Below are 20,859 nucleotides of genomic sequence, written 5' to 3'. Positions count from 1 at the left end.
TGTGCTCTCCTTTTTCATCCTTCAGAGGAATGAGTAGAACTTCCAGGAGGGGTTCAGTTGAGATGCATAAAGCAAAACTGCTTTTAGGAACACCAGAATGAAGAAAAAATTACTTTTGATCATCAGTGGTTGAAGGCACGATAGGCATGATCCAAAGCCAGTTGATTTTTGTAGAAAACCTTTGTAAGGAGGATGGTATTCCTTGGAAACCTGTGCTGCTCTTTTAAAGGAGATAGGGTGCATGTTTCTTGCAGGGTGAGTCAGCCTTAAAGCTGTGTAGCAGAGATAAAAAACAGTCATGAATGTGCTTGAAGCCTACCCGGGAAAAGTAGTGAGGGCCAGCTCAGGGCATCACTCCTTTCTCCAGACTCAGCATGGGTGGAGAGAGCTTTGCTGGACCTACAGAGCTTCTTTCAGTCCCAGCTGGAAAGAATTCGTGTGAATTTCAGTAACAGGAGTGTAAGAGTGCACTGCTAAATTCATGAAATTATCCCGTTACTGAGCTGTGTCACCTGTAGCAGATCTCCCCTCAGTGACAGCACAGATCCTTATTGTTGGATGTGAAGTGTTTACAGACTTGAGTTGCTGAATGATCCCAAATTCCTCTGCTCAGATCAGATAACAGGACAGAAAGGCATAAACCTGCTTATTTTTAAGCCCAGTTTGTGTTTGAAAACTCAGAATTTTCAGTTGTAATTATCTGCAGTTGTGGAAGCTCTCTGCTTTAATTGGTTGACAAACATATTTTTCTTTCCTTGTGAAGAAACAGGACACATGGATTTTATTTCATCTTTGCTGCATTTCCTGGCATGATCTTGGAGGCATGATTATATTTTAAGCAGCTCTTACACAAGTGCCAAAGGCAAACTGACTCTGTGAATTGACCCCAGCAGCACTGCAGGGACTTGCAAACACTTGTGCTTATTCCTATTTCTGAGAGCAAGGAAACCAAAGGTGTTAGCAGTGCAGTGCTTCCCTTTTCAAGTAGTCTAGTAAATACATAATCTGCCATATACACTTGTGGTAAAATATGGGGTTATAAACTCGTGTAGAACCTAGAGAAGACAGAAGGGAAAGATCAGAAACCTGAGAAGTCCAAGGCCAGAAATCACAGGGAAAGGAAAAAAAATAAAAGAAAAAGCTAAAGAAAATACTATTTTGAAATGTTTTGAGATATCAAGAGTTTAAAGATCTGAGAACAGTATTGAGGCAAGGTCTGAATTTAAATTTACCAAAGTTATCGGTACCCAGTGAGCAAATAATGTGGCCAAGTCACAATGTATGGATCTGTTTTATAATTGTTTTACTTCTTTATGATAGACATGTGGGATAAAAAGGAAATTCATCAACTTATGAATACAGATTGTTGTATCTACATTTATAGAATGAAGCCTTTGGGTCTTTTAGGTCAGATCCATACCTTTGCAATACTCACTTCTCAATGTTAGCTTCAGCAGGGGTTATTTTTAGAAAACCCTGTACACTAATGAAAGTATGAAACTGAAGATTTCAAATCTGCCCTGGCTCATGTAGCATGTTTTGTGTCCTCTTCTTCCCTGGAAGAGAAAGGAGTTATATTAAGCTGTATTTCTTCAGCAGCTTTTTACAGACTTAAAACTAAGGTTGCCAGCAATCCCTTTTTCTACTAAAGATGTCCCCAAATGGAATATAAAACTGCAAACTGTCACAAAGTTATGGGAGGTTCCCTTGTGGGATGATTATTTGAGCCTAATAAATTCTGCCTAGCTCTTGAGAAAGAATGATTGGATATCTGTGGGTGTATAGGGGGTAATTCCTTGACCCACAGAGCTCCAAACTGACATCCTAAGGTTTATTTCATGATCAGAAGTACTACTTTCAAAAAAAAAAGAAAAGTATTCAGGTCCAAGGAGAACATGTAGCTTTTATAGGGAACACTGATTAGTTGTGCAGATGATATCATTTCCCAGATACTTGACTTTTCTGAGTCCCAGAGTGGTACTGTTGGGGCTGATGGAGAAACACCCTGTTCCTTCTGCCAGCAGTGTTAGATGAGAATTAGTGGCTGATAACAAGTGCTGTGTTTCCTCCTGTTCAGCTTCCCCTGCTTTCTTTCTTACATTCTCAGCCATGATATGATTATCATTGTATTCCAGTTATTGAGGGAAAAACCTCTGAAAATGTATGCTTACCAATGTCATTGGTAAGAATGTTGGTTTAATTGTATTTCCTTTTTTTTTTGGAAAGGAGATTCTATAAAGCATCTTGATCCAGGCAACATGCACTTAGAAATATAAAACCAGAAGATATAAGAACAGAAAAGTGGAGTATTTGCAGAGAAGTGGGGTTTGCTTTCCATCTCAGTAGCAGTGCACTGTGAAGAGGGAAAAGAGAAAAGAGGGAGGGAGGGAGGGAGGGAGGGAGGGAAGGAGGAAGGAGGGCAATGGGTGATTCTATGATGGGGATGAAGTTTGGTGTAATCTGTTATTTGGGTTTTTTCAAATCACTGAAAGCTAGCAGCCACTTCGAAGCTGCATGACTGTCATAAGGCTTCTGTATTCATGCAAGGATGTCTGCAGGTAAATTTGAACTTCTAGAACATGGCCTCCAGATGCCTGAGTGTTAAGGCTGAATTGTGGAAGGAAGCTTGTACCAGTGGAATGCAGTCCTGGTGTGAAACCTGGGTGTGAACTGAGTACAGTTCCATGTAAGACACAAGCTCAGTGTAAGGACCAGGACCTGATTATCCTGTAAACTTCAGCATAAAGATTGTGTGAACATTTATCCATTAGCAGCTGCAAAGCAAGCTGCAATGCTCAAAGAGTAGATCATTGTATTGCTGTGTTAAAATTTATGTCCATCTGGATGGCTGGATATTTAACAGATCTCATACAGAAACCAGTTATGTTCGTTGGCACTATTTTTCTTTCCAGAATTGTGATGAGTAGCCCATAAAATGTTAAATAGATTAAAATACTTTCCTTCCTTGCATTTGTTCTCCTAAATCACTGATAATGTTTCACACTCAGTTTCCTTCTGATGTAATACACACAGTGTAGCTGTATATTAGAGAGCTGCACAGTAATTGCCTGAAAAAGTGATTACCACCTTTTTTCTATATAATTAAGATCAAAGTTTAAATTTCTGATCCTTGACTTCCTCATTATGGTTCACCTTACTCATTAAAAAAGTTGGAAGATACACTTCTTGGTAACACACAGGAAATGATTAAGTAAAGACTTTGGCATTTAACCTGGGTAATAAAATCAGAGTTGATAATCATTCTTTATTTTGCATTGATTGTAATTAGCCTCATTCCTTCAAATGTGTAGATAATGTCTCTTAAATATCAGTATCTATTATTTAACAATATTTAAAGTTGTCCAATATGTAAGTGGATATTGTAAAACTGAATCAGTGGAAAGATTGTCCTGATATTTGAGGGGGGAAAAGAAACCTGAGTATTCTTCAAAGTAGCAGTGAATTGTCTCCAAGAGGTTTCTGTTTGTTTATTCATTTACTTGTTTTCTTCCATTTTGGTCATAAGCAGGAGTTGGTTTACCTGATTTTGAACTGATGAAAGTTTTAGGCCTTGCACAGACAATCAAGCCTGTTTATGCCCCCAGTGAATGCACTCTCAGGACTGACAGCAAGACAAGACAGTAGGGTTGAAAAGTGAACGTTTTTTGCAGCTTCGAGAAGAAGCTATTAAAAAACCAGAAGAAATATAGAGAGGCATAATGCAAGTTTTGGGAAATACTCAAGATCTGAGGCACAGTAACACTGTCAATTAGCAGCTGTCTTGTGTACCTTTTCACTTGTAAAGGACATTACTCATTTTAACTGGCAGGAGAAGGAACAGTGTAAAAATGTCTGGTAGCTTCCACTACTTGATTGCAATATGCTTGTATGAGGGACATCCCTGAAATCCCTTTTGTTTGGCCAGGTTTTCCTCTGTAAAACTGCTGAAAAGTTTACTATTTAGGGGATCCCTAAGTCATGTGAATGATTCATTAATTGCTTTGCCAGCCATCCACCTCATGCCTGTATTCATCCTGCCTCTGTGGAGCAAGCCAGTGTTTCACTGACCCTTTGTGTTCGTTACATAAAAGTATTTGATGGAGAGCCTTTTCTTTTTTTCTCTTTTAGATTTTCTTCCCCATTCTTTGAACTTTGTGATGTTTCTCAAGGCCTAGAGGAGGATTCATTTAGCTTAGTCTAAAAGATGAATAGACTGGAGGCTCATTCCAGCTGTTTCATTGGCAGTAGCAGTCCTGGTGCTATGGGCAGTGATAGATCTGCTCTCTCCCTTCAGTCTTGTCCACACAAAAGTCTTGGGGAATCATTGAGATCTGTCCTCTTTCAGCTTCCCCTACTCCCACTTCCCCCACAGCAGTGCATATCTTACTAAGCACTAATAACGTGCTCATTTAATCTTCTGTAGAAAAACAAAAGGAGATTCAAAACTTCACCTCCTTTTCTCATTACAGGGTTACATCTCTCGTTCTCAAAATTGTATTTTTAAAGTCTTCAGCCTCAAGGGTTTTAGGAAGATATTTTAAGAATAACAGTTTTATTTTATTATGCTGTGTGCTTCAGTCCTGCCTATCACATTTTCTACCCTCATAATGGAATCTCTTCTGGTGATATGTTTTAATTTGTGTGGCCATATTGCAGGGAGGAGTTGGAAACACACAGTCTGTCTTTAGCTGCGGTCTGATATGTCTGAACAGGGCATATGAACAGAGAGAAAAACTTTTTTTCTTTCTCAATGTTTGAGGCTATTGAGGCTCTCGGATTTTTGACCAGTAATGGTGGGTGTGCTTGGAAACTGATGCTCGTGAAATCTGAGAAGGAAATGTATTTTACTATTGCACCAGTTTTGCAAAACAATCTTTCCCCACTCAGTTTCACCATAAAAAAAGAGGATATTTGTTTTTGTAGATTTTATTCTTTGGTTTTTAGCCTTTCTCACGTATTTGCTGTCCAGTTACCTTTTCCATATGCTGCACGAAATCCACAGTTTTGCAGAAATGAAAAGACATACGCTGGAGATTAAGCAGGGATGAGAGCAGTTATTTGCCATGAATCTTTTAAAATTGTCTTCTCCCCCTGCTTGGTCAGTCCTATAACTTCTAAAATTCCTATTCAAAGTTTTGTCACTTCGTTTTCTAATGATGCAAAATATGGAACAGATTTTGCTGCAGCCATGCTAGCAGAGGAGTATTGCTCAGAGTACAGCAGCTTCTCTGCTAACACTGCATTATTTCCTGTAGGCTGTAACTCAAGTCATGAACAGAGACTTCAGTTTAAGCTTTTGGTTATAGAATCTGGAAGAACAGGTTCGCCTCTTTTCAGCAATATATAAACTTGTAATGAGCTGCCCCTTTTTCCAGTCAGTCTGAGATGTGTGTTGTGACTGACTTGCAAGAAGCACACAAACCCCTCACTGAGTTCATTGATATTGGTGTATTGTTGATGGTTTCTGCCTATTTAAGCAGTACCACGATGCTGAACATCAGCAGTATGCCCAAGCCATCAGCAGCTGTGCTGCCACAGTGGAATCACAGTGTAGTTGCTGTCAAAGACACACGGGGCAGCTCTGAACCTTGAAAGTCAGGAGTGAAAAAAAGGAAAATGCAAGCGCTGTCACTTGTGTGGAAGAAAAATGAATCAGAAAGAACCAGGCATAGTCTTCATTTGGATCATCTGCTCTTGTTTGAGCATCTGGAGATGATGCTCCTTTAGGAGCCCCTGGGGATGTTGAAGAGCCTGTGGCTTTGTTTGCCCTTTTGGTGATGGCTTTGATTTTGCTGTAGTGCTTTGGCTGGTCCATGATTCCCTCAGGGCCATCCATACTTGGGTGGGAAGACTTTTGTATGTGCATTACACCTAAGCATCAATGGCATGGACTTTCTTCCAGGCTTACTAGTGGGGTCAAAAAATAATTCTGTGAAGAGTGTACCACTGAGCAACAGTTAATTATAATTAGGCTGTGGGTAGTGATAAGCATAAATCAAAAGCTGACCTTTGAGATGGCTGTAAAAGCAAGACAAACTTCCCAAATCAGGCTGTGCATGTTACTGCCCTGTAGGACCAGCCTTGCTTTGCTACAGAGCCCTCAGGATGATGTTCAGATTTGTGTAAAGGATAAGAATTTTGCAGAAGCCCCACATAAAAGGGTAAGAATGGGGCCTAAAGGGTGATTAGAATATATGCTGTCTCTCTCTGGAGGACAGAAGCACACCTCAGATACTCAGTATCATTTTATAGTGGCCGCTGAAGAGAAAAGAGACCTTTTGGTGCTAATGGGAATTTTGATGTGGACCTCAATGGAAATAGCTTTAAATGCCTATCACAAACTACTTACGTGGACATTCTTGAAATAAACTAACCACTGGAAAATTGCTTCCAAAAGTAATACATCAAACAACCCATCATGCAGGGCTGGACAATGTGTAGTGTTTAAAGTCTGAGCCCAAAAGTAGCCCAGCTATGACCTCCTAAAAGGAGCTTGAGAAACCATCACTGTCAGTTCACACCCACTGAGAAACTTGCTGAGGTTCTGTTTGTTTTTCCTTTTTAATAGAAGAAATTCTCTAAGGGTATCACCTTTGATTTAAAACACTTTTTGGTGTTAGCACTTTCTGGCTTAGAGAAAGGCTTATAAATGTAATGGTTCTTCTATTCCTAAGTGTCTAGAAGTACAACATATATATATCTGTATACACCAGATGTATGGATAACTTAGATATAGAACATGTGTAAATCCAATGTGAACAGTGTATTAGTTTTGTTCTCATATTTGATGGGAGGGAAGCAGGCTGACTCATGATATTTTCACTTGTGTGGAATGTGTTAATCTGTTGAAAAGTTACCTCGTCACACATGGATATTTCTGACATATTATTGTGGAAAGTTGGAAGAACTTACAAATTGTAACTGGTCTGAGGCTCCTATTATTGGAAGTAATGATAAATACTTTGTGAAAACATCTGTGTCAATGTGTAGAGCTTCTGAAAAACGTGCTCTGTGCAATGAGCAGAAATTGGAAGTGTTGTTCTGCTCCTTATTGCAAATAATAATGATTATATACTTCCTGAATCATGTGTTTTCTGCAGAGTTTGCTTGACAGTATTTCCAAACTCATTGCTTCACATTGTTAGCAATCAGTGTAATCACAACTGAATTGATTAAACACACCAAAAAAATGCCCTTCTTTTCTTTCTATAAAGCCAAGTATAAACCTGATGCACAAGACAATGTAAATCAAGCATAATGTGTTGTGGCTGAGTCTGTAACCAAGTAATCCTGATTTCAGTACATGATATAGCAACTAAATAGATAGATCTGACTGAATTTGAGAACACATGTGTTCATTATATGCCTGCTAATTAACTGAGTGATTACCTTAAGGATGGTCTGTGTTATCCGCAGCCAAAGCCAGATACTGAATCAGCACGTTATTGTATATAAAAGACAATACTTAGTGTAGGATATTTTGTCTCTTTCTTCCCCAGGGTTTACATAAGTCTTTTTGGCAAAATAATAATTTCTGTCTTCATCTTTCATTCACCTTAGACAGGATTTTCCCACAGACCATCCAATTTAATTTCCATACAGCCAGCACAGACACTTTTACATTTTAATTTGCATTCTATTCTGGCAGATGCAGCCAGCATAGAACTATTTTGCATTTTGTACAACTTCATGGTAGCCTGCTCTTTTATTCTGTGTTTATCTTGGGGGAAAATAATGACAAACTTCCCTTTTAAAACTGACATTTTATTTTCTTTGTAAGGAAAATAGTGTATTTGACTTCAATGGAAAATCTTACTGTTCTTCTAGAAACTGCATTCTCCCATTCTATTTCACCTTTTGTGCTGTAAACCACCTTTTTTTTTTTGGTCATAAAATAGACTTATCACTCCTGCCTGCATCCATTTCTTGCTATGAATTTGGATGGAGAAAATATAATTTTCTCTAGTGTATACTTTAGTCTTCTTTGTACTCTATTTCAAAAAATCCATTCAAGGATACAATAATGCAATTATTTTTGTTTTCTAAGATGACATCCTTCTTAATAGTATTATATATCCTACAGAATGGTAATCAGGGTGCTGAATGAATTTACCTTTTTGTGTGTTCAGAGTGACTTCACAAATTCTGCATGAGCCTTCTCAGAACTGAGCTAGCCATTAGTGATTATGTTTGGGGTTTTTTCTTCACTTTATCATAAGCAGCACGAACTGCTTTAATTTTCTGTGTCCTTCAACAAAGTGTATTCAGGTATTGGCAGCCCTGCAGCATAGTGGTTATAAAGTTAAAGAAATTATTTTGCTGCAGGGCTTGCAGCACTAATGGGATGGTATTGATGGAAGTGACAGTAGCTCAGCAGGGTTGCATAACCGACTGAACTCTGCCACGCCGGTTAAATGAAATATCAGAGCTCGGCACAGTGCATCACATTGTCAATAGTCTTCGTTTGTGTCTGGTGTGTTGGTATTTGCAGTGATGAAGCTCCAGGCAGCCAGTTGGTTACAGATAAGTTTCACATTGACTGGGACTCAGTGCTTGTCAACTCTGATAATGTCATCGTAGCTCGATTCGATGGCAGAGGGAGTGGATTTCAAGGCCTCAAGATCCTACAGGAGGTCCACCGCTGCTTAGGATCGGTGGAAGTGAAGGACCAAATAGCAGCTGTAGAGTACGTATGTGCAAACTCTTCTCTTTCACCCTGCCTCCACCTGGATGAATGAGCATTTGAACTAAAACTGCCCAGAATGTTTTCTCTGCATTGCTCATGTTTGTTTCTTAATGCAGTTGCAAATTTTGAAACCACAATCCTTCCATTACAAACAGCAAATAAAAAATCAAAGAGGTGTTTTTGGGGCTTTTTCTGTGTTGGCGTTTCTCTTTGATAAAGCTGTCCTGCTCTGTGCAATATAAATATGCCACCTGAGCTAAGTCATATTTGTATATATTCTGTAGGTAAATCTCTTGCTGTGAACATTAACATTTAAATGCATTTGTGTTACAATATTTTAGGTCTGTACCATAGGATACTGCTCTCATTTCCACCACAGAGTTCCGGAGTAATCACACAAATCAAATGGAGTTCTAATGGTGTAAATGAGAGCAAAATTTGGGCAAATGCCTTTTATTTCTCATTTACATTATCATTTGCAGACTGATAGAAGTCCCCTAGCTGCAGAAAAGAGTCATTTCCATCTGTGAAGTAATCATGTGTAGCTTTGACAACACTCCTTACTCAGGGTGTACGTGTCAGAATGGCTCATACCAAGGTCTGGATGGATTTTTTCTGGGTTTTCCAAGGGAAAGACAGATTTTAAGTCAGATATATTTTCTCCTTCTTCTTTTGAAAGGGGTTGATGCTTCAACCATTCCATGGATAGGAAGATGTGTCTGGTATTTCCCCTCAGGTTATTCTGTCTTTTCTGTATAAAATTCACCCTAGATGATTAATGGCCTCAATGAGAGAATTAATTATTTGTATATTTATCGAGATTCAAGAACTTACATTCATCTTATCTTCCTTTAGCTGGTGCTACACGTGGTCAAAGCCAGTCATTTAAGCTCTAGTGAGTGGAAAATCCTGGCATTTCTGAAGGGTGACCCTCCCCAGACTGAGAGAAGTTTCCATCATGTGTAGGAATGCTAAAGGGTATCTCTCTTCTCTCCATTAGCTGAAAAACAGATGTAAATGGATAATTTAGACAAGATGCTTAAATTCAGATATCTAAATTAGGTGAGATGAGCCAAACACCAACTGTTTGCCTTATAAAAAAAGGAATTAGGAAGCAAATCACATTTCCCAGTGCAGTACTACTTGTATGGATGTAATTTCTTCTTCTACCTGATCTGCATGTATGACAGTTCCTTAATGCACAAGTAATGTTCTTTACATACTATATTCAGGAAGTAAAATCCACCATTGCAAAAATTAAAAAAGAAACTTTCTTTCCTTTCAGATCACTTTTGAAACAGCCCTTCATTGATCCTAAGAGACTGGGCATATTTGGGAAGGTAATGTGCAAAAATAGCTGGATATATCATCATGATTCCTTAAGAAAGTACTTTAAGTTCATAAACAAATATATTTCTCTATTTTCTGAAGACAATTTCAGTTATTAAAATAGGGGGAAAAAACCTATCTATACTTTACTGTCTGTTCTGTACAGTATTTTTTCTCAGAATGAGTATTGAAGTCAATAAAATCAGTTTTATGGTATAACACTATTTGCATTTCGTAATCTGAATGAGAAAGTATTTTTTAAAAATTCTGCTTTCTTTAGAAATTTTTAATAGGGACTTGTTTTTTGTGAAAGCTTGTTTCTTAAAGTTTTATATTTGGGCTGCAGTTAAATTGACAATGTTGTCCTATAAAACACAGGTTTTATATCTGAATCTTTTACTGACCCCTGAGCTTAGCTGAGCACCTACCCTGTGTTACTGTCAGCAAGTTCCTTGTTGCACCAGTGAGAAATCTTGCCTTAGCTATTTTATCAGCTGTGTGCATGCCATTGCCCCTAGCATGAGACAAAACGAGGCAAAGGCTTGACTTTTAGTATCAAGCTAAACATCGTTTTACTGATATCTATTAAAAAGCAGCAATTAGAAACACCACACAACTTCTGCTTCATCTATGAACTGGCATGCACAACCTTTTCAATTTTTTTAAGTTTTTTTATTTAAAATGAAGCTGTTTTGTGCCTTTGAGCTCAAAGCAATAACAAACCATGATCAAGTGCCCCCCAATCATTGCTTTTAAGAGCAGCATGTGTTTCACCATTAAGTGCCTTAGTTGCCATTCCCACTCTGCTTCTGAGTTGCTGCACAGCCTCAGGCAAGTCATTTAACCTGCCTGTCTCAGTCTGTCTGGATACAGGATGAGGAGATTGACATTTCCCTCCTGCATGGTAGCATTTTGAGGACTGGCTAATGTTAGTGAGTGCTGTTAGCATTTCATATGAACATGACCTTCCTCAAAGATCTGTGCTCTTGCTGCATTCCTTGAGCAGAAGAAACCGTCGCTGCAAGAATTTCAGCCAGGTCAAAAGCAGTATTTGGGTTGTAGGGGGGCAACCAGAGATTTTCCAGCTGAGGATGTACAAGCAGGGCCAATTTCATCCACCAGGTGATCATGGCACACATTTCTATTCAGGTTTTAATGCCTTTTACCAGTGTATATGAAAGACACATGTATAGAAGCATCAAAAATTCTCTATATCCCCTTTCCAAATGACTGAAAATACTTTTTGTGGAATGAAATCCCTAAGCATCCACAATTGCTTGGTTTTGACTTCAGAAGTTCTTTTCATTGCTACTTGAAAATTCCTGCTTGTTTTCTGGCAGAGATTCATCATTACCTTTTTTCCTAAGAGGGATGTGATGAGCCAGTTACTGAAGAGCATGCATGTAACCACGGCTTACATGTCTGCCAAGGCCTACCCCCAGTTTTCTTTTCTTGCATGAAATATTATTGAATACCATGTTCCTGGATTTATTTTCTGAGAGAAGTGTTGAGGAGTGAAGAGTGAAAAATTCAATAAGCTTTCAACACTGCTTTGAATTCAGGGAAATTTCCTCTTTCCAAGTTAACCTTTCAGAGTTGTTTTTTTACTGTCAAAAGAAAAAAAAAATCATAAAATTTAAGTCAGTTTTATAATTAATGATAAAACCTGTTTAACAGTTTCTTTGGGTTAATTGTATTTTCCTCCACTTTGCTTGTTTTAGAGTCAATTATAAATCTACTTTAAAACTAATTTCATTTTTATCACATACAAGAACGTGATAGGGAAACATTTTTTTTTTTCTTTCTATGCATTAAATTGCCTTACCGATGAAAACAGAACATGCACTTTGCTTGAAAAGAAGCTGACTTTGCAATGGCTTAATGCTGATCTCATAAAGCTGGACTTATGCACACTTTCAGGGAGCTCTTTAAGAGGTTTCAGAACTACACAGAAGTAAAATTCTTGTCACAATTGGTGATGTCAGTGAGGCACAAGGGTAACAAGACTGTCCAGAAGGGCACAGTGAGGGAAATTGCCAGGCACTCTGCCAATGCCCCCTTGCTTATCTCTGTGGGGATGCAAGCCCCAGTGATGCACAATCCAAGGGCCTTTCTGAACTGGTAGACAGCCAAGTGTGGTCCCAGGTAGTTTGTGGTTTTATTCATGGAAGTGAAAAGAGAGTTTAAAAATGCTTTGCAATTCTACAGCCAACGTCTTTCTTGAAAATGTGGCAATTAGGCTGTAACCCCAGAAACCCAGCAGATGAGGGAGGCTCCACATGTTCGTGCATCAGGATGTATGGAATAGCAATGTCGCTGTGAAATGCTTCTAAGAATTTCTAAAAAATTCGCTCTGTAGTGTTTTTGTCCTGGAAAGCCTGGCTGGAAGCAAGGGCACAGGCACAAAGGGAAGAAACTCCCAGGAGAATTAAACAAGCTCTTAATGAAAACATGGAATAAATAATAAATAACCTGGCAATACCTATTCTTGGATTAAAATTGTGCTGTGGAGCTACTGGGCAAGACACAAACAGAATATTAAACAAAAGTAAAAGCAGAGAAAACCCAGAGGCAGAGGAAAGTTGCTATTCTCTTAAACTCTTTGAGTTATATAAGTTACAGGTGCCCACTCAGAAATTCTGTCTTAGGTGAAATCTCCTCCTGCACATGAACAGATCTGGATGGCTCTTGGCCTCCTGGGCTGAAATTTCTATGGGAAAGGAATAATTCAATTCCTCACACTCCCTTGAAAATCCAGCTCTTACTTGGTATTTTCTTCAGTGTGTCCATTCCCATTTACTATGGATTGATTCCAAAGAACAGTCCTTTTTGCTTACACTTCTTAAATAAGGTTAAAGGGATGTCAAATATTACCATTCTTCCACAGAAATCATCTGTTCATTAACTATTTAGACATGAAGAACAGGAGCAGGCAGAATTCGTAAAAGTCCATGAGAAAACTGTGAGCACTTGATGCATAATCCTTTTTTGGATCAGCTGGTGTTTTGCATTATGTTTTCCCTGTCATGGGATGATTTCATCTTCCTGAAGTGTGTTGTGCCAAACACAAAACAACAACAACCAAAAATACCTGGAGAAATACCAATTTTTCAGTACTGATGAAGGGAAAACAAAGACGGCAAGTGGAGAAATTTGAGGAGCCTATAATATATGAGAAAATCATCAATCCCAGATGCCACAATTCAGAATTTCATTTTCTGTGAGTCTAGAATGATTACAGGTGTACAGAAATGGATTTCCAGTGTCATTTCAAGGAAATCTGTGGTCTCAGGTTAAAGCTTTCACAAAGGTTTCATGGCTCTCTGGCATCAACTCTTCCAGGGGAGATGTGTTAGGCTTTGGAGATGGTGAAGAAATGTGCAATACTCATTATTAACTGCATAGATTAAAGGTCATGACCGGGTCAATGGGATATTTATGCACCCTTAAACTGTAAAAATGGTACCACTGGATTAGCAGCTAATGGCCTTTAGCTTTATTCTTGCTAGAATGAAATAAATTAACAAAAATCTCAATCCCATTGTTAGGGGTACGGGGGCTACATTACATCGATGATCCTCAAATCCAGCGAGCGGCTCTTCAAGTGTGGAGCTGTGGTGGCACCAATCACAGATATGAAGTTATATGGTGAGTGCTCCCTGCCCTAAACCTGTGTGATAGTTTATTCAAAATACCTTTTATTTATTTTATTTATTTTATTTATTTTATTTATTTTAACTAAGGGCAGATAGTGCAACAATATTAATGAGGTTTCACCTCACTGTCTTGGTCTGTTTTTCAAATGAAAGTAAAGCTGACAGTGTGACAAATCACCAGAATCCAGAACAGACACATTATTATTGACAGCACTGATTTTGCAGTCATTTACCTCATTTTAACTAGTTTCCTAAGAATCCTTTAGGTATACAAACATGAATCAAGTCTTAGGATTAGGAAGTATTAGGAAGGAATCTTTTAAGGTTGGTAGTGAATTCCCTACAATATCAACCATGTTGTCATTCAGTCACAGGTTATTTGGTTCTGTATGTGAAGTTTTGAGCACAGGCTGTGAACTGTGATACACAGGAAACCAGACCAGATTACTTTAATAGTCTGTTAGACTTTGGGTTTTAGCTTGTGTTTTGTTTTTTTGGGTTTTTTCTGTTGTTGGCTGGGATTTTTATTTTGTGAGGAGAGATGGTTGGGTATTGGTTGGTTTCTTTTTTTAACTATTTAAAAGTGGGTTTAAATGGTGCATCAAAATGGTACATTCTTTATCTCTAAATGAACATCTTGAATTCATGGCTTAAATAGCTTCTGACCCTAGGTCAGAAATGATGAGTTTTAAAATGGAATTCAAAAAGTTTGTTGTTTTATTTTTTTTATTTTTACAGCATCGGCTTTTTCAGAAAGATACCTTGGGATTCCATCAAAAGAAGAAATTACTTATCAGGTAATTTTGCATAAACAAGTAACCTAAAATGACCATTTTAGTCTCAAAATGCAATTCAGTTACAGTTTTGTGTGTGTTTGTTCACTAGGCATCCAGCGTATTACACAATCTTCATGGTTTAAAAGAAGTGGATTTGCTAATAGTTCATGGGACAGCTGATGGTAAGTGATTACAGATGCAACTAATTTGGAGTCAGAGCTTCCAACAGGCATTCAAGGGCTGATGAGGCACACACCTAGCAAGTACATTTGCAGTTTCATTTTCCCTCTGATAGGATTTTTTATTTTGTTTCAACTGTCACTTCTAGCTCTGAACTGGTGATGCTTTTCTTTGCTGAGGATTTGCACCTTTTAAGTGCTGTATGTTCTAATTTGTTTAAATCTTGTGGACCACTGTGTTGCTAGTGAAAGGTATTATGTGAATTATTAATAGAAAAACATACATTTTTAATGTTGTTTTAAATTCATAGAAATTCTGCAGAATTGTCAGTACAGCTGGTGAAGTACATCACCAAATGGGAAGTTAATCTTTTCATCTAATTAATTACAAAGTAGTGCCAAAGCTTCTGAAGCTGAAGCTACACAGAACCTTTTAATAGCACCAATACTTTTAGCAGTACATTAAGACAGAGAATGAGTAACGCAGGATAAGTTCTAGCACTTTAAATGGAATCATAAGATTCATCAATTGAATAATTTGTAATTGCAGGTTTAACTGCAGTGTATTTTTCTGAATGTTCTTAACTGAAGTAAGTCTAAAGAATGAGCACTGATGCAGACACAAATTACAGTGATGCTAGCAGCTGCTCTGTACAGACTGACATGCCTGCTCCTTTCCCAGTATTTTCTGGTGGATGTGGGATAACACAAGGTTTCTTACTCCTCAGTCTGAAGTGATAAGTGCCTCACAGAGGTGACAGTGCCCAGGCACAGCTGGCAGAGTGCCAGCCTGTCACCCCAGTGGGGCTTGCCAAACCTGTGTTAGAGATCCAAAGTGCAACCAGAGAGGTGCAAACACTGCCCAGTGCCTCTCCCCAGAGCACAGGGGAGAGGGATGAACATACACTGGGTGACTGAGCAGGCATGAGAGGCTCAAGTTTTGCTGATTGCAACAGACAGCAACTTCTCCCCCTCTGAACTGAGCACTGGAGGGAATTGGGACTTAGATAGATGTCTGAGCAAAGCAGGGTGCTCTGGCCTGGTAGTCTGACTGCCTGCTGCCCTTGCTCAGTACGACATCCAGTGACACTGCCCAGCCCTCCCACAGCCTAAACTCTGCAGAGTTAGGACATGGTAATAATGGTTTTGCCACACAAAGCTCAGGTTACTGATAGGTTCCAGAAAGTCCATTACTTAAGGAAGTGTGGGCTGTAATGACCCTGTGCAAGCAATAGAGAATTCAGTGTGCTTTCTTTCAAGCAAATTATAAAATGCCACAATGTTCAAACAGAATGGTTTTTCACATCTCTAAGCTATCACAGTGTGTGTAAATCAAAGGTAAGCAGAGGAGTCCTCACAAAGTGTGTGGAAAGTGTGGCTTCCCTTGGGGCTTCCAGCTCCTTCTCCAAAATCTCTTCTGTAACACCCTGTTGCTGGTGGGCCTGGCCTTAAAGATAGTCAACTTCAGATCCAGTAATTACAGAGCCTGGAAATATTTCCAGCCAAAGTTGTGTAACAGATAAGTATTTCATATTAATGTAGCTGTTTCTAATAATATCAAATGTTTTCTTGCAGCTAAAGTTCACTTCCAGCATTCAGCAGAACTAATTAAGCGTCTAATAAAAGCTGGGGCTAATTACACTATGCAGGTATGTGCACCTGTGACTTTTCCTATAAACATAGTTGAACACTTAACTTCCTGTTGCTATTTCTTCACTGCAAAGGGCCCTCTCTACCACAACACAGTGGTATTACCTCAGTTTGCAGTTAGAACTCTGGTTAATCCCATTTTCCTCACTGTTGGTATGGATGTCAGGAGCTATATCATCCTGTCGTTCTCCTGGGCTCTCCATCCTCTCTCTCATCTTTCTTTTTTCCTCCTGTTTATCCTACAGTTTTATACAAAGTGCTCTGGAATCCATAGGCATTCTTTATAACACGGGGATGTCACTACTTTGGGTCCATTTTTACCTAAAATGGTATTGGGTCACATGAGAGTAATTTCCCCTTATTTTCAACGTTTAAATTCATTGAAAGAGCATGACAGAGCCTCTGCCAAAGTATGGACCTGCATGGTCCAGATCATATGGATGCTGCTGGCAGAGGGTTTTGATTGAATTAGTATCTCCAAATATCCCTGATGTTGGACTCTGCAAATCTTGACTTTACTGGGCTTTAGGTGATCCTGTAGTTTCCACTGGAGTGTGTGAGCTCACGTCAGGGAGGAGGAGGCAAGAAGGGGGTTGGTGCCACTTAAGGAAGGGAAAAGGACTTCAAATGTAGAAAATGTTCCTTCTGCCTTTGTGGTTTCAGCTGAGGGGATGTGAAGGCCTGTGGAGAGAGGAAGAAGCAAGAATGACAGAGTTCTCCCAGAAGAGCCCTGTTGAGCCATTCTCATGCAACCTTGTGATAAACCTGGGTTTGAGGAGGCAGCTGAAGCTTTTTGCCTCAGGCCTCCTCAGGTCTCTGGTCTGGTGGCCTGGATTTCTTCATTCAGCCTGCAAATGTTTGCTCAGCCTCACTTGGGAGAAATCCCCAGTGGAATTTAAGAGATAAAAATGCCCACATCCACTCTAGGAGAGCGAAGATGGGCTTTGGACCAGATAGGAAGATAGTTAAAAATATGAATAAAAAGGGTTTTTGCCAAACACTTAGAAGCTGAGATATTGAGAGGTCCCTAAAAGCATGAGGTAATTAATCCTCATGGATGTTAATGGGATTTGGATGCCTAGGCACTATTGAGAGTGCCAGCTGAGTAAACTGTTGTAAGCACAATGGCTGAGAATATAAATTTTTTCACTTCTGCAGATCCCACTGCAGTGGTTGTTTTATGTAAGTTCAAATTCCAAGAGAATGAGTTTTACTTTGGGTTTTATTAGCTTTCCTTGGTGCCATAAAACTAATGTTATCATCCTGTTGTCATCTAAAACATTTTGAAGATCAGAGAAAGAAAATTAGAGTCCTAAATATTTGAAAAGCCTTTAAAAACTATTTACTTTTTTTCCTTTCTCCTCTGCCAGATCTACCCGGATGAAGGTCATAACATTGCTTCAGAGAAAAGCAAATATCACCTTTACAGCACAATCCTTGGGTTTTTTAGAGCTTGTTTAAAGGAGGAGACACCAATTTTACCACAGGAACCTGAAGAGGATGAATAAGGAAGCCTATTTGTGTAGTACTGAAGGGGACTTACTTTGCGGCTCAATAAAACCTTAAATAAAAGTGACTGTAAGATTGCAGATTCTGCAGAAGCTCAAGGGCAGCTAAAGGAGACCACAGTGGAACAGCACATTTACAGACAATGAGCTAATAAACTGGAATTCGACTACAAAGTCCAAACATATTACCAAGGGACAAAACCTTTACCTTTGTGGAAGGTCAACAGTTGGTTACAGTTTCCTGGAAGAACTTAGTTTTGCATAAGTGTAGGGTTAGTGCATGTTTGTTATGTTAAGCCTCACTGTTGGTTCTGTAAGTGGTTGCTTGTTTTTTTTTATAATTTAAGTGCACATCTTTATTCATCTTTGCATAAGGCACAACCTATCATAAGTATTCTGGCCACTAATATTCTAAAAGGTGAACTGCAATCTAACACTGTAATGTTACAATAAGTGCAATTCTTCTGCTGTCTATTACACGTAAGAAACCACAGAGATAATAAAGGGCACGATATTTTCTCTAGTTTCTGCTCAAAGGGGATATTGTCTAGTGCATCATATAACATGGATATTGAAAATTATTTCCCCCACACAATTTCAGCATTTACAATTATTACTGTACCTACTAGTAACCAATAGGGGACTTTTTGGTGGTGTGCTCTTGGTCTTCATGTATATACCCAGGAATCCCTAAGCAGAAAACCTTTTTGAGCTTGAAGAAATTTTTTCAAGATGTAATTGACAGCTGTATTTAAAACAATATCTGCAATTGAAATCATTCCCCAGTCCAAAATGTATCTATTGTTTCCTTAAAATATGTTTGAGTTGTGTTTTGGTATTGTTTATAGTAGTTAATAGTTTGCTGGTTACACTCTAATTTTAGAATATGCTACTTTGTCACATGTAAATTAGATACATAAATATTAAATTATAGTTTCAGATAAAGAAAGTTTATTAACAATGTATAATGCCACTGAGTAATACTTTACTCCTCAAATGAAGACATATTTTGTATAGTGCATCTTTCTTTCCTCCCATCTGGTCTCAGATGTAATTCTGATGTTCATCAAGGTGGTGACGTAGCTCGAACACACCATTAGATTTATTCCAAGGCTGCTCATTAAGTCTCTTTCAACAAGGTTTAGCTTCAACAGCATCACAAAGGAATGAAATGTTTTTCATTTGAGGCAAAGGAAGATCTGACAAGTTAGATTTTATTATTTATTCAGAGGGTGAGCCCCTCATGCATCTGCTTATTTGCCAGGGTGAAGTACAGCAATAGAAATTGAAACTATGAAATAAAAAAGGCAGCCAGTTTGGATCTGCAGAATATTAACTCTGATCATGGAAAACAAGTACAGTGTTGGCTTAATTTGAGATATCTTCCTGAAGGTGTATGAAAACTCCTGACAGATGCTGTGCCACTTATAGGAGAATAGCTGTAGTTTTTTTATTTCTGGATATATTTCAAATACTTTCCTACCCAATTAAGGTTTAATTTCTTGCAAGATTAAAAAGAAAGTAATTTTTGAAGGTAAATATACTATTTAAGATGTAAAGTTCTGCATATTTTATGAGAATGGGAATTGTTTTTAATGTAATGAAAAATCACCTGAAGCTTTTTTACTCATCACTTCCTTCTGGAATATTTTCTTTCACTGTTAGGATTTTTTTTTATGATGCAAATAATTAATTTGTCTGAAAGGCGTGGTTTTATGGAACACTGAAAAGTCTCTTGTCTTTTAATGTTTAGTATTTCTCTTGTTTTGTTAGCAATGTTCAACTATTTTTCAATTAGTTTAATACAATTTTAATGTGCAATGATACCTTGTTTGGGTCCCAGTGTTACCACGAAGTATGGCCTTGCTTTGTGGTTTTTATAGGACTTATGGGGTACATATAGTACAGTGCAGTTAGGGTATCTATTTATGGGGGCTACTATGTGCACTACAGTAACATCACACAAAACAACAACGAAAAAGTAAGAGCAGAATTGAAACAAGGTTTTGCAATTCCTGTTTTCTCTGGAGGAGCGGCGTTTTCAAGCCTTCTGTTGGCCGGGCCTGCTGGTTTGTGATTTTATAAATGAACCCGTCACTCAATAAACGCTCACCTGACAGTACAGATGCTTCTCCTAACCAGCCATGGTAAATGAGCTCCTAACCCAGCTGAATTCAATGAGCAGGGTTTTCCCACTTGGAGCCAAGTGGCCATGAAGGAAACACAAGCTGTGTGCACGCGCTGAGCACGGCCTCGGTGTGTGGAGGGTACAGGAAAGGGCCGATTCCACCAGAATGTGCTGGTGTTTCTCTGCAGAACAGCCACTCCAGGCTCGTGTTTGCTGTGTAACAGCCACTCCAGGCTCGTGTTTGCTGTGTGTCACATCCAGTTGTGTTTAGTTACCTGCAAAAGGAAGCAAACAAGGCTTGTGTCTCAGCAGTAGCACGTGCTCGGGAAATGCGTTAACCCAGATCTTTGGATCCCACACCCTGTTCCCTCCTTTCCTTGTAGCTCTGTTTCAGGCTCCCGCTCCCTATTTATTGTACCCCAACATCCCACCTCCAATTTCCCAGACTTTGAAGTGTCCTAGGTCATGGCCTTCTGTAGGAATGCCTTTGGCAAGACTGGTACGTTTAAAAAGCGTGTTATCTGAAATCTGGGCGGAAATGTGGTGTGCTTTTAATGTTATCATTATTTCTCACACTGTCCTACAAATACAGGTATTTTTATATACATGTGTACACAAGGGTGAGCATCAGACACAGATTAATTGCTTTTAGTGGTATTTTTATGCATGAGTTGAATTTGGATATTGCAAAAGTGTTTGCCAGATACAGGCTCTGCTAGTTAGACTGAAGAATTTGGTGTAGGACATCACTTTACTTTTGCTGACCTGTTGAAATTATCCTTCCACTTACAGCACAACTGAACAGTGTTACCTGTCAGAGTCTGCATACATAAGTAATGGCAATCATTAATTACTCTAGGTGATCTACACTAGTGAGCAAGAATTAGTACACATTGCACTAAAATAGCACAAAAAAATGTAGACTTTTTGTAGCTTATCCATTGTTA

At 38.7% G+C, this 20,859-nt stretch overlaps 1 protein-coding gene across 1 annotated transcript in view; it reads left to right on the top strand.

Annotated features, from left to right (window-relative positions):
* DPP10 (dipeptidyl peptidase like 10) overlaps positions 1-19,915 on the top strand; it is a 251,064-nt gene extending 231,149 nt beyond the window's left edge. Inside the window, exons 20-26 of the mRNA XM_069021194.1 lie at positions 8,492-8,686; positions 9,972-10,026; positions 13,564-13,663; positions 14,410-14,468; positions 14,557-14,629; positions 16,202-16,275; positions 17,647-19,915. Of these exons, the coding sequence (XP_068877295.1) occupies positions 8,492-8,686; positions 9,972-10,026; positions 13,564-13,663; positions 14,410-14,468; positions 14,557-14,629; positions 16,202-16,275; positions 17,647-17,784 (694 nt within the window). The 3' untranslated portion in view covers positions 17,785-19,915. The remainder of the gene's footprint in view (positions 1-8,491; positions 8,687-9,971; positions 10,027-13,563; positions 13,664-14,409; positions 14,469-14,556; positions 14,630-16,201; positions 16,276-17,646) is intronic.
* The last annotated feature ends 944 nt before the right edge of the window (positions 19,916-20,859 follow it).

Source organism: Aphelocoma coerulescens, chromosome 7 (assembly GCF_041296385.1).
Source record: "Aphelocoma coerulescens isolate FSJ_1873_10779 chromosome 7, UR_Acoe_1.0, whole genome shotgun sequence".
Taxonomy (NCBI): domain Eukaryota; kingdom Metazoa; phylum Chordata; class Aves; order Passeriformes; family Corvidae; genus Aphelocoma; species Aphelocoma coerulescens.
The sequence above is the reverse complement of the archived record's forward strand: the minus strand, read 5'-3'. Positions and strand labels throughout refer to the sequence as shown.